Source organism: Pelophylax lessonae (genome assembly GCF_965119305.1).
Source record: "Pelophylax lessonae genome assembly, chromosome: 9".
Taxonomy (NCBI): domain Eukaryota; kingdom Metazoa; phylum Chordata; class Amphibia; order Anura; family Ranidae; genus Pelophylax; species Pelophylax lessonae.
Window position 1 is genome coordinate 39,372,052 of NC_138776.1, and position 14,986 is coordinate 39,387,037.

A 14,986-nucleotide genomic window follows, 5' to 3' on the forward strand; every position below is an offset into this window, starting at 1 on the left:
TATACAGTATGACATTAACACAAATTAATATGCTCCAAGAGCAGAAATCGGTGCACCCATAAAACATCTATTTATAATCAATTATTTTGTAGTAATGCTCACACTTTAGTGGCTCCAAATAATGAAACATGATAGCCGTAAAATTTGTGAAAAATGTGTTTTATTCGATTTTTTTGAATAAGCACCCTCTAGGTCAGAGGTTCTCAATCTTTTTGAAACCAGGACCCAGTAAATTTTTCCAAAACCTTCCAACAGAAAAAAAAATAAGGTTTATACTCACAAAGCAAAGTATGAATTGACCCGGATCTAAAACTGGCCAACTGTTCCATATTAGCTAGGATATATTTTAATTTCATAATAAATTATGTTTAATTTTATTTTTATTAAACTTTTACATAGAGAAAAAAATCACATGGATAAATCGTAAAAAAATAAATAAAGGAAATGCATCATGGGACATGGTAGATCATAACAACATAAGACCATAGCGTCATGAATATACAGTATTACATTACCACAAATTAATATGCTCCAAGAGCAGAAATCAGTGCACCCATAAAACATCTTTTCATAATTAATTATATTGTAGTAATCCTTCCTCACGCTTTAGTGGTTCCAAATAATTAAGCATGATAGCAGTAAAATCTGTGAAAAATGTATTGTATTTAATTTTTTGGAATAACCACCGTCTAGGTCAGAGGTTCTCAATCTTTTTGAAACCAGGACCCAGTAAATTTTTCCAAAACCTTCCAACAGAAAAAAATAAAGTTTATACTCACAAAGCAAAGTATGAATTGACCTGGGTCTAAGACTGGCCAACTGTTCCATATTAGCTAGGATATATTTTATTTTCATAATAAATTATGTTTAATTGTATTTTTAATAAACTTTCACATAGCGAAACAAATCACATGGAGGTGTCCTACACATTGGATAAAGCGTAAAAAAATAAATAAAGGAAACGCATCATGGGACATGGTAGGTCATAACAACATAAGACCATAGCATCATGAATATACAGTATGACATTGCCACAAATTAATATGCTCCAAGAGCAGAAATCGGTGCACCCATAAAACATCTATTCATAATTAATTATATTGTAGTAATCTTCACACTTTGGTGGCTCCAAATAATGAAACATGATAAAAGTAAAATGTGTGAAGAATGTATTGTAAAGTTTATACTCACAAAGCAAAGTATGAATTGACCCGGATCTAAGACTACCCAATTGTTTCCTTATTAGCTAGGATACATTTTTTTTTTCATAATAAATTATATTTAATTCTATTTTTAATAAAATTTCACTTGGACAAGCAAATCACATGGAGGTTTCATACAAATTGGATAAGCGTGAAAATAAATAAATAAAGGAAACACATCATGGGACATGGTAGGTCAAAACAACAAAAGACCATAGTCTTATATATCATGAATATACAATATGACATTAACACAAATTGCTCCAAGAGCATAAATCGGTGCATCCATCAAACGTCCATTCATAATAAATGATATTGCAGTAATCCTCACACTTTAGTGACTTCAAATAATGAAACATGATAGCAGTAAAATGTGTGAAGAATGTATTGTATTTGATTTTTTGAATAACCGCCCTCTAGGTCCGAGGTTCTCAACCTTTTTGCAACCAGGGCCCGGTAAATTCCAAAACATTCCATGCCTCAATAGTAAAGAATAACAATAAAAATATGAATTGACCCAGATTATATTGTAGTGTTTGAATGTAAAACATGTATTGAAATGCTGGAAGGCTCTGGATGGGGTTGGGTGTATCTGTCAGGGGGATGGAGGTTTTGGAGTGGATTAGGGGATTTGCAGCTGACTTGGTGGCTCTGTAGGGAATGAGGTTTCTGATGGAGGCTGAGGAGCACTATGGGAGGTTGGGGGACTTTGCGGGACAGTGTTGTAGGTTGGGCACTATGGAGGACTGGAGGCTCTGCAATTGGCTGGGGGCATGAGTGGCACTGTGGGAGGCTGGGAGAAACTGGGGAGCCTGAGAGCTCTCAGGGGACCTGGGGGCACTTTGGGCCACTATGGAATATGGGAGGCACTGTGGATGGTTAAGGAACCTGCAACTGGTTGGGAGCTCAGAAGAAGGGAGGAAGCAGCCCACCAGTTGGCCACAGTTCTGTGCTTTAGAACAGCTGCTCTAGGTGGCCTAAATACATTGCAGAAATATAAACGTACATTGCAGGTAAAATTAAAAATCAAACCTTGAAATGCATATAGAGAACATAAATGCAAAAAACATATAAATACTTGCGCTATGTGTGTGTGTGTGTGTGTGATTCCAAAATATCTGCAGCTGCTCTCCACCCAGTGCTAAATACACCTCAAAAAATACAATTATAATAATACAGCGCATGCAAATCAAAAAATATAATCATATAACATAATATGCTCAAAAAATATAAATATAAAAAAACATATACAAAGTGTTTCAGAAATTCTCATATAAACATGCTGTGAAGTGTGCCACACTCCCGTCTTGTATCCCCACTCACCAGAGCGAATGGACCCACAGCTTTTCAGTCTGGGGGTCAACAAAGGTTGTATGTGGTCTTGTGGCTACCAAGCCTCTAGGTGTCTAAATTGGGTCTCAGCAATATCACTCTTGGGGCGCCTTTAGTGTCCTCCAGGCTCAATAAAACAAAATGGTACTCATAGTGAAGTACTGTAAAATGATATTTATTTGCGCAAATGCAAAACAACTTACGAAATTGTAAGTAAAAATGGGCATAAAACAACCACGATGCTCTCCCAGGTTGCAGCTGCTCAGCTTGCGTTTCGAGAAAGAATGTAAGTGACGTCGTTGGTTAACGAAACCGGAAATACATCAACGCGTTAGACCCTTCCTCCAGGGCATCATCCAGGCGAACCCGGAAGAGCCTCATGTTTGTTTTATGCCGTTTTTATCTACAATTTTGTAAGTTGTTTTGCATTTGCACAAACAAATATAATTTTACAGTACTTCAATATGAGTACCATTTTGTTTTATTGAGCCTGGAGGACACTAAAGCTGCCCCAAGAGTAATATTGGTGAGACCCGATTTAGATGCCTGGAATCAACATCACCACATACAAGCTTGGTTGACCCCCAGACTGAAAAGCTGTGGGTCCATTTGCTCTGGTGAGTGGGGATACGAGAGGGGAGTGTGGCACACTTCACCGCATGTTTACATGAAGCACTTCAGCACTTTTGTGGATTTTGGAGCACCGAGCACCATATATGAGAATTTTTTATATATTTTTTAATATGTTTTTTTATATTTTTTAAGCACATTATGTTGTATGATTATATGTTTTGATTTGCAAGTGCTGTATTATTATATTTCTATAATATAGAGAACATAGACTACTTCAAACTAGTTCATTTTGTTTATCATTTTATTTTTTATTTTAAGGATTATTTACAGAGAGAGTTCTCTCTGGTTGGGCAAGGCATTTCATATATGGATGACATTTATTGCCATGTTTTGATGCATAATAGGCTATCATACCCCAAATATTATTTTTATTAAATGTTTCTGAACTGCACCAGTCCATTCTTCTACCTTTTGTCTGTTATTTTGCTGTTCCTGGAAAACACTAACTGCCTCGTACAGTAAAAGACAAAAAAATAGCATCAGTGCTAACATTTTTTTTCAAAGCTGCCAATCAGATACAATTTAAGCAATTAAGTGTGGTTGGTGTTTAGAGATAAACCTAATTGAGAGTTTGTTGTTCTTTAAAACATTGGCAAAAGCTCGGAAATATTTGTCAATTTCCATTGAGTAAGTAAGTTTAGGAGTACAATGGGCTTTAAATGGCCTCTGATTATTGCTGAAGCTCCTTTCACCCACCCTACATCTGTTTGTGTGCCAAAAAATGTCTACTCTTTAGCCTCATTATATTATGTAATTTTTCTTTGTTTACTAAAAGAAAACAACAAAGACAGTGATTAAGCCAAGGAGCCGGAGTTTGATGGGATGTTGACGCTCATTGAGCACTTAAGCTTTGTTGAAAAATTAACCACCTACCGACCACCCAACGCAGATTTACTGCGGCAGGGCGGCTCGGCTGTGCATAATCATGTAGATCTACGTGATCAAGTGCACGCGGTCTCGGCGGCACTCGTGAGCCCCCCGAGCCGCGCTCCCACTGTGATTGAGCACAGCGGGAGCCAGACCGCGGGAGCAGTGGACACAATCGCCGCTAACCTCCCACGATCTTCGGGAAACTGACAGGAGAGCCGCCTTCCTATATAAACAAAGCAGGCGGCTCTCCTGTCAGACAGGCATAGTGAGATTGTGTGTCTTAGCTAAGCTGAAACCCGGATCTCTGTGTGCCTTTCACAGAGCCCCCCCCCACAGTTAGTAAGCACAGTTAGGCTCACAGTTAACCCCTTTGATCATCCCCCCGTGTTAACCCCTTCCCTGCCAGTGTCATTTATACAGTAACAGTGCATATTATTTAGCACAAATCACTGAATTGGTGTCACTGGTCCCCAAAAAGTGTCACTTAGCGTCAGATTTGTCACAGTCCCGCTAAAAATCACTGGTTGCCGCAATAATACTAATAAAAACAAAAAAAAAAAGTCCAAAAATCTATCCCATAGTTTGTAGACGCTATAACTTTTGCGCAAACCAATTAATATACGCTTTTTGGGATTTTTTTTTTACCAAAAATATGTAGCAGAATACAAATTGGTCTAAACTGATAAAAAAATGTGATTTAAAAAAAAAATATTGGGAATGTTTTATAACAGAAAGTAAAAAATATTGTGTTTTTTTTTTTTTTCAAAATTGTTGCTCTTTTTTTTTGCTTAAAGCACAAAATCTAAAAACTGCAGAGGTGATCAAATATTACCAAAAGAAAGCTCTATTTGTGGGAAAAAATGACATTGATTGTAATTGGGTACAGCGTTGCACGACCGTGCAATTGTTAGGTAAAGTAATGCAGTGCCGAATCGCAAAAAATGGCCTGGTCATTAAGGGGGTAAAAACCTTCTGGAGCTGAAGTGGTTAAACAGTGGTAGTAAAAAAACAAAAAGCTGGCAAATTTACATTCTATTGGTGATTATTGATAAGCAGAATTGTGGATTTTCAACTCCCAATAATTTTTGCAAAAAACAACATTTTAGTAAAATTTTGTATTTTTATAAAAAGTAAAAACAAGGAAAAACAAGAGGTAGAACAAATGAACAAATACTTACATACAAAAGGGAAAAAAAGAAAACAATAAAAGAACACTTAATGAAAGAAACTAAACTGCTCTGATTACACCCTCCGAAAAAACAGACCTTTTTTAAGCTCATTTTGCCTAAGCAGCTCAATGAATGAAACTTAACGTTTTAATTTCAACAATATTATAGGAATGGTGAATAGTGAAAGATTTAAATGTGTAAATTGCCACAAAAAAAAAAAAAAATTGAGAAGAATTTTTATCATATTTTGTTTTTTTTTCCCCAGCACCCCTAGTGGACAATAGTGCCAGTCACAGCAGTTCGGCGATGCTGATGCTTCTTTCAGTCGTGTTTGTGGGTTTAGCTGTTTTTTTAATCTACAAGTTCAAGAGGTAAGGTGAAATGAAGTTTGTTTATACTGACTCCCAATGAACTCATTAATCCCCCTGCACCTGCAGACATTATATGGGAATTGTGCAAGTGTAGGTGGGGCTGTGCTTTTGAAGGGGGTGGAGCTTTTCATTGAAACTAAGCAGGGGTGGAGCTTATACAGAGCACTGGATTAGGAACCTGTTTGCTGTGCCTCAGCTTCAAGAATATACTTTACCTTGTTGGGCTCTGGTTTAGCCCCATCCTTATTTAGTCCCGACTCAAACCATGGGAGCAACTTTGGATGCTTGTGTTCAAATAGGCACACATTTTCCATTAAACTAGAATTGTTGGTAGCTTTTCAAGTTTGTGTGAATAAATTCCTAACAATGTATAACAACACCATAATGAAAATAAAATGTTGGCTGCTAAAAAAGCATTCCTTGAGTACCGGTCAAGTTATTCTGCCCAAAAAAAAAGTCTATGAAAAAGAGAATCCTGGGAAAATTATCTTATCTACATTTACTGCAGGCAGAAGGAAGACATTTCTTCGTTCTCATCTTCACCAGTGATCGCTCACTCAGACTGCCCATTGTGACTGTCTGACAAGTCACTGAGCTGAGTCAATAATTTGACTTGGCTGTAATAGATTCTTACACTTTATGGTCACAGAGTGAGAGGCAGCAGGGGTCTGATCTTTGTGTAATGAGTTGTTACATTGTCAGGGTTGTAATAAATGTTATGCTCAGGCAGGGGCAAGTATGTAACGTAGTGAAAATTTGGGGGAAGTGTTTTGACTGCAAAAGTTATCAACCTTTAAAGATACAACTCTGCAGTTATATACTGTACACATATTTGTGACCTTAAAAAACAACAAAAAAAAACCCAAAGCATATAAGTCCCATGTAGTTTAAAAATTGCTACAGTCACAAATTTTTGCACATATACAGTATCTCACACAAGTGAGTACACCCCTCACATTTTTGTAAATATTTTATTCTATCTGTTCATGTGACAACACTGAAGAAATGACACTTTGCTACAATGTAAAGTAGTGAGTGTACAGCTTGTATAACAGTGTACATTTGCTGTCCCCTCAAAATAACTCAACACACAGCCATAAATGTCTAAACCGCTGGCAACAAAAGTGAGTACACCCCCAAGTGAAAACTCCAAATTGGGCCTAAAGTGTCAATATTTTGTGTGGCCACCATTACTTTCCAGCACTGCCTTAACCCTCCTGGGCATGGAGTTCACCAGAGCTTGTCACTGAAATCCTCTTCCACACCTCCATGATGACATGACAGAGCTGGTGGATGTTAGAGACCTTGCGCTTCTCCACCTTTCATTCGAGGATGCCCCACAGATGCTCAATAGGGTTTAGGTCTGGAGACATGCTTGGCCTGCACTCATGCAGCCACAGGCCATGGCACTCCCACCACCATGCTTGACTGTAGGTAAGACACACTTGTCTTTGTACTCTTCACCTGGTTGTCGCCACACACGCTTGACACCATCTGGACCAAATACGTATATTTTGGTCTCATCAGACCACAGGACATCGTTCCAGTAATCCTTGTCCTTAGTCTGTTTGTCTTCAGCAAACTGCAGACTTTCTTGTGCTTCATCTTTAGAAGAGGCTTCCTTCTGGGATGACAGCCATGCAGACCAATTTGATGCAGTGTGTGGCGTATGATCTGAGCACTAACAGGCTGACCACCCACCCCTATAACCTCTGCAGCGATGCTGGCAGCACTCATACGTCTATTTCCCAAAGACAACCTGTGGATATGACGCTGAGCATGTGCACTCAACTTCTTTGGTCAACCATGGGGAGGCCTGTTCTGAGTGGAACCTGTCCTGTTAAACCGCTGTATGGTCTTGGCCACCGTACTGCAGCTCAGTTTCAGGGTCTTGACAATCTTCTTATAGCCTAGGCCATCTTTATGTAGAGCAACAATTCTTTTTTTAAGATCCTCAGAGGGTTCTTTGCCAGGAGGTGCCATGTTGAACTTCCAGTGACCAGTATGAGAGCGTGAGAGCGATAACACCAAATTAACCACACCTGCTCCCCATTCACACCTGAAACCTTATAACACTAACAAGTCACATGACACTGGGGAGGGAAAATGGCTAATCGGGCCCAATTTGGACATTGTCACTTGGGGGTGTACTCACTTTTGTTTCCAGTGGTTTAGACATTAATGGCTGTGTGTTGAGTTATTTTGAGGGGACAGCAAATTTACACTGTTATACAAGCTGTACACTCACTACTTTACATTGTAGCAAAGTGTAATTTCTTCAGTGTTGTCACATGAAAAGATATAATAAAATATTTACAAAAATGTGAGGGGTGTACTCACTTTTGTGAGATACTGTATCATCGTTTATTACCTTTTAAAGGAAGAGGAGTACAGCCAAAGTTTTTTTCTCCTATGGATCACAGGAGTGCAGTTAATTTTTCACTCCCGTGACCGGTTTTCAGCTAACAGTGGGCTGAAGCCCACTGAGGGCTTACGTCACAGAGCCGGTCCAGGCTCGGGCAAGATCCTGAACATATGGTCGGGATCTGCCCACATGCCTAGACCGGCACCCATCTCAGCCTCTCAGCGAGCCGCTGAGAGCCTGAGCCGGCCCCTCCTGCCCCCCAGTGCTCCAGTGTCACCAGTTCTCTGCTCAGGGAGCTGTGGGAATCGAGCAGTCGGTGTTGTTAGATCACTCCGTTCTCAGTGTTAGAGCCAGCAGGGGACAGATGCAGCATTGAGCTGATGCGGCATCCACCTAGGTAAGTACGATTGGGAAAAAAAATCCCATGCTTCTCTTTTAAGAAAGTGCTGTTCCCCTTTGTTTTATTGGTTTGTATGCAGCCATGTTGGTGCAAGGAAAACAGAAAACTGCATCAAATTCTTACCAAAATTTTCCTTTATTGGAGCCCCGGACAACAGAAAAAAGCCAACAGTTCTAATCCTTCCCCACTCTATCCAAAACATGAAAAAAACATTTTTGGCTTTGACAAACACTCAAAAAAATGTAAAACAGACCTAAAATGTATAGTTTTCTTTTTACAATGCAAACCTCTTTTTACCTTCAGGAAAATCCCATGGATTAACATTTACGCGCAGGTTCAGCATGACAAAGAACAAGAAATGATTGGCTCCGTCAGTCAAAATGACAACGCACCCAAAATATCGCTCAGCAACTTCACGGAGGAGGAGCTGGCGGATAAGGAACTGGACACACGAGTTATCGGTAATTTCAATGCACAACTGCTTCCACGAAGCATCCTGAACCCCGGCGTGTTACTCTGATGGAAAATAATTGCTCAGCAATGTGTAGCCAGTCATTTAATCAGATATAAAGCCAAGTCGCAAAACGTCCATGACAGTATTTTAATGAATGGGTTCCACATCATTTGGCCGTGCCGGAGAACACCGAGAGGCATCCACTCCCTCTCCGCGAGAGCGCTGCTTTTCTTTGACCTCTGAGCCGATGTAGATGTTGCAAGCAATATTACCTTGTCATTGCGTTAATGTATTTTTCAAACACGCACGGTGATAGGGTTCAAAGCAATGGCACATTTGATTACCAGTTGCATTTGCACAATGATCGTGCGTCTTAAATATTCGGGGCGGCTTTGCACTTCATGGCATTAAGAACATTTAAATCCTATTAAATCAGAGAGCGTAAATGGATGTTTCTGTGAAGATGTTCTAAAGAACTGAAGTGTAATTTGCTGCATAAAAAAAAGGATATTTTTCTATTAAAATACAATAGGATGATTTTATGTGATGGGTTTTATGACAATCACAGGAAACTCAAGTAGTGAGCTCTGCGGGCTAGCTTCAAAGCCTTCACAGAGGGTAATAATGACCGAAATACGTAGATATATAATCACCATAAAATGGTAACAAATTACAATAATTATGAATTGAAAAGATCCGCAACAGCATCTCACCATCCTCTGAGTCATAGGTGTTTCTTTAAATCCTTTGGATAATTAAAATCAAAGGCTAATATTTGGCTATAGATGGATAGATAGATGGTTGGATAGATAGTATAGGTACAGTCATGGCCAAAAATATTGGCACCCCTGCATTTCTGTCAGGTAATGCACCACCCAGAAAATTGTTGCAATTACAAATGTTTAGGCATTTATAACTAAAAAGAAGGGGTTTTTTGAAATTCCACTAAGGAGCCAAAGGAAACTAAGCCCAACTCAATAAAAGAAAGGGGACTTTGACAGGTGTAGAATGTGCAATAGGTGAGCAGCATATTGAGACAACATTGAGACAATGTTGAATTGAATTGAATGTTTAGGCATTCTCATGTTTATTTCTTTTGTTTGTATTGGTATGACACAAACAAATGGAGAAAAAAATTATTGGCACCCTCAATTTAATATTTGGTAGCACGCCCCTTGGAAAAAATAACTGAGATCAATCGCTTCCAGTAACCATCAATGAGTTTCTTATACCTCTCTACTGGAATCTTGGACCACTCTTCTTTTTGCCAACTGCTCCAGGTCTCTCATATTGGAAGGGTTCCTTTTCCCAATTGCTGTTTTGAGATCTCTCTGCAAGTGCTCTAAAGGCTTTAGATTTGAACTCATTGCTGCGCAGTTCAGTACTCTTCGGGGCTTTATCTTAAACTATTTCTGGGTGCCTTTTGACGTGCGCTTTGTCCTGCTGTAAGACCCATGACCTCTGACGGAGACCCAACTTTCTGAAACTGGGCCCTACATTGCACCCCCAAATTCTTTAATAGTCTTCAGATTTTCATAATGCCATGCACACAGTCAAGACATTCAGTGTCTGGAGCAGCAAAGCAACCCCAAAATGTGAGAGAACTTTAACCATGTTTGACTGTAGGAACTGTATTCTTTCCTTTAAAGGCCTTATTTCTTTTTATGAAAACAGTGGAATGATGGGCTTTACCAAAAAGCTGTAATTTTGTTTCGCCTGTCCACAGCACATTCTCCCAAAGGGATTTTGGCTTCCTCAGATAAGTTTTGGCAAACTTCAATCTGGCTTTTTATGTTTCTGTGTCTGTGTTTCTGGGGTTTCCTGAATCTCCTACCATAGCGTCCCTTTTCATTCAGATGGCAATGTACAGTTGTACCCTGTGCCTGCAGGTCAGCTTAAATTTGTCTGGAAGTTGATCGAGGTTCTTTATCCACATTTCAAAAAATCTTTTGTTGTAATCCTTGATCAATTTTTCTCTTTCGTCCACGTCCAGGGAGTTTAGCTACAATGATATGGGCTGTAAACTTCTTGACAATGTTGCGCACAGTGGACACATGAACATTAAGATCTCTGGAGATGGACTTATAACCTTGTGATTGTCCATGCTTTTTCACAATTTTTCGTTCTCAAGTCCTCAGACAAATATTTGCTGCTCTTTCTCTTCTCCATGCTCCGTGTGGCAGACAAAGAGACACAACTGAAAGGCTGAGTACATTTTTCACCATTTTAACTGGTTGGAGGTGTGATTTCTATATTGCTAGCACCTGGTAATTGATACTGGTGAGTTTCATTACAAACTACAGGAGCATCACAAACTTGGAATGCAATTATTTCTTACAATTTTGAGAAGGTGCTGATAATTTTGTCCAGTCCATTTTTGGAGTTTTGTGTGGAATGTGTCAGATTTGGCTTTTTGTTTCTCCACTTTTTCTTGTGTCATACCAATACAAATAAATAAATAAATAAAAATGAAAATGCCTAAACATTTGTAATTGCAACACTTTTCTGGGTGAAGTGGTGCATTATCTGACAGAAATTTGGCCATGGCTGTAGGGGAATGGATGGATGGAAACTATAGATAGATTGATACTATAAATAGGCAGATGGATAGTAGGCAACCTAAAAGAGTTGGAGATCTACCTGAACAACATGGGAGGGGTACAGTGTCGCCTCCTCACACCTGATTTAAACCTTTAATTGCCGTACTACTGTGTCACAATCACATGCATTGTGTTTAATTTACATGGTAAGGAGGCAACATATCGCCCCTTCACCGCCTGTCACACTCAGATCACTTTTCAGAGGAGCAGCAGTGCCTGCTGCACTTGTGAATGAGCCCCTAGTTGCATTCAGAAGCGGTACCCTTAGGGGTCATTCACACATAAAGTTGGGGGGCTGTAAAACCCTGTGGTTGAGTTTACGGTCCCCAATACCTACCCACCGCCCACCCATGTTTTGTGCATAGATCACTATTCGTGGTGATCTGTTGCTGCCCAGGCACATGGAGGAGAACTGGGTCACAAACCTGTTATAAAAATGTGGCCATCATGGTTGTCATCGTAGTAATTTGTGCCACTATTAACCAAACTCATCCTAATGTTACACCAACAATTTGCTTAAACCACCCCCGCCCCCTAGTGACACTAATACACTAATCAGTGTTAAAATATGTCACTGTACCAATGACACTAGCTGGGAAGGGCTTAAACATCTAGGGTGATCAAAGGGTTAACTGTGTGCCTAGCCAGTGTTTGTTTACTGTATGAGCTGTTTATAGCAATGGTATTTAAGGCATTATTCACTTTGTATTCACTTTTGCACTGTATAATGCTTATCATGGTGTTTATTCTGTATACTAATTTATTCAAATTGGTTGTTTATGCGCTGCACTGTTTTACATATAAGATTTTGTAGGTATCAGAGATATTAGTGTTCAGCTGCATGACTTTATTTAGAATCACTAGCGCAGATTTTTTTCCTTTATTAATTTTAAGTGGTTAGAACAGTTACATAGCTTAAAATACATTGCATTGCAATTCGTAATTCATTCTGGTAAATGAAGGTATAGTGAAAAATATTTAGAATCCTATTGCATGACCAGAGCTATGAAATGTAATTGGAACAATTTGCACAAGATTAAGTCATGTTCTTAGCATTCTGCAAATACTGCCATCATTTTTTTTTTTAAGCCTTAAGCCTTAATAATATACACTTTAACCACTTAACGACCAGCCACGTAGATCTACGTCGGCTGACTTTGAGTGGTTATACCGGGATGATGCCTCTAGCTAGAGGCATCATCCCGGTACCGTTGTTTGAAGCCGGCGGTCGGCTTTCCGTCGGTAACGATCGATGCGGCTCGGGAGCCGCTCGATCGTTACCCGGGGGGGCGGAAGGGGACGTCCCCCCCCTCCCGCCGCCTTCCGCGGCTTTGCTCGGGGCTCCCGTCCCACCGGGAGCCCCGAGCACCCAGCCGGCACGTCCGCCGGCTGGATGGAGTCCCGATGAATGCCGGAAACGGCATCGATCGGGTCTCCGATGACGTAACCCGGAGGCGGCGTCCATGACGTCACATCCGGGTTACTGTGCCGCAAAAGGCGGCAGATTTAAAAAACGGCTGTATGCAAAAATGCCGTTTTTGGCGTTTTGCATACAGGGAAGTGTAGTGAAGGGGTCTAGGGTCTTTTAGACCCTCGATCCCTCCATAAAGTGTACCTGTCACACATATTGCTGTCACAAGGGATGTTTACATTGCTTGTGACAGCAATAAAAGTGATCAGATTTTTTTTTTTTTTAAAAAACCTGTAATAAAGTTAAAAAAAAAGAAAAAATAAATAGGAAAAAAAAAAAAAAATTTAGCCGCCCCTGTCACCGTTAGCTCGCGCACAAAAAAAAAACGTATACGCAAGTCGAGCCACAAATGAAATCGCTGTTCAAACCACACATGTGAGGTATCGCCGCGATCGCCAGAGCGTGGGCAATAATTTAAAAAAAAGAGCTACACTCTAACTCAAAACTGGTAACCGTTAAATAAATTTAAAGCGTCGCAGATTGAGATCTCTATTGACCGTAGTTTGTCGCTATCCCACGGGGGGGCGCAATTTTAAACCGTAACATGTTTGGTATCTATTTACTCGGCGTGACATGTTCTTTCACAATATACAAAAAAAATGGGCTAACTTTACTGTTTAGTATTTTTTAAAATTAGTGAAATGTGATTTTTCAAATTTTTTCCAAAAAAATGGCGTTTTAAAGACCGCTGCGCAAATACCGCGTGACAAAAAATTTTGCAATGACCGACATTTTATTCTCCAGAGTCTTTGCTAAAAAAAATATATATAATGTTTGGGGGTTCTAAGTAGTTTTCTAGGAAAAAATACTGATTTTAACTTGTGAACAAAAAGTGTCCGAAATAGGGCTGGGGGTAAAGTGGTTAAGGGCCATATTTAGAAAATGACCAATGTCAAATATATTTAAAGGTTTCTTCTAGTTAATTTTAAGACTGAAAAAAGTAAATATTTTTACAGGCAAAATAGTTTTCAAGCCATTAACCGGCATGCAGATCGTTGCATTGATTCTTTACCATTTTTTTAAAATGATCTTTACTTTTTAAACATATTTATTTTATTGTTTTTCAGGTAGCATATCCACGATTGCAAACAGTGAAAGCACAAAGGAAATTCCAAATTGTACAAGTGTTTAATGTTGACAAAACTTCTAGCTGGGCCAAAATTCAGACTTCTTTTTCTACGGGAAGGAATCCATTTCTCATTTTCTGCCCTTCTGTGCCACATTTGTAAATAGGAAGTACATGAGATGCGTTCGTTAAAAAAAAAAAGGAAAAAAAAAAACTGAAAAATAACTTTAACACTTGCTTTGTTTTTTTTTTGTTTTTTTTTTCTACTTTGTAAAATAATGTGTTTTGCCAGAGGTGACAACTAAGTTTTATTTTCAGTTGTTCCATTAAACAATCCTGGAGATTCCCCCGGATTCTAATTTCCATTGCTCTGGTGAGAAATGTTTCATTATGAGAAGGACCTCAGGGATGTTTTTTTGAAGGCCTTTTGGAAAGCCAGGTGTTCATTTGACGTGACCAGCGTTGTTTATTACCAATTTTCCCGAAACAGACCGGAATTTCATTTAACGACTTTACCTTCAGAATTTTGTTACTCATTACGGTCTCCATCCAAGCTGGAGAATCACATTCTTCATTCAAGCCACAAATTGATTGTCCACTTGGCTTTACACAAAGACAAATATCCACTGCCATCTTCAACATATGTGAACATATGTACAGACTCCCTATATTTTATTTTGCAGAAGTTGGACAAGTGCTTCTAAGGAAAAAAAAAAAATCACATTTCACGACTTTGTTCTGAGAACTTTCATCTCTTAAAAATACAAAAGAAAACATGAATTTCTAATCTCTCCTTTGGTATCCGAAGGTTGATATGTTGACAAGATGTTATTGCGTTCGGGGGAGGATGTCACCTTTCTTTGTCTACGCCAAGTATGAAATGGATAATATGTGTTCAACAGTGACAAAAAATAAAAAAAATTAATAAAAATACTGTGAAATAATCTACCAGTTTTCTATACCGGTGGAATGGAGTTCAAACCAATTAAACATCATTCAGCGTCATGGAGATTGTTTAACAACCTGAAAACAATGTACAATATTTATTTTTGC

The 14,986-nt window shown here is 39.1% G+C and overlaps 1 protein-coding gene across 2 annotated transcripts in view; it reads left to right on the forward strand.

Annotated features, from left to right (window-relative positions):
• Positions 1-14,695, forward strand: part of SORCS3 (sortilin related VPS10 domain containing receptor 3) — a 1,013,788-nt gene extending 999,093 nt beyond the window's left edge. For both annotated transcript variants that reach the window (XM_082267888.1, XM_082267889.1), the window contains 3 exons: positions 5,472-5,577; positions 8,646-8,803; positions 13,935-14,695. In XM_082267888.1, the coding sequence (XP_082124014.1) occupies positions 5,472-5,577; positions 8,646-8,803; positions 13,935-13,999 (329 nt within the window). In that variant the 3' untranslated portion in view covers positions 14,000-14,695. The remainder of the gene's footprint in view (positions 1-5,471; positions 5,578-8,645; positions 8,804-13,934) is intronic.
• The last annotated feature ends 291 nt before the right edge of the window (positions 14,696-14,986 follow it).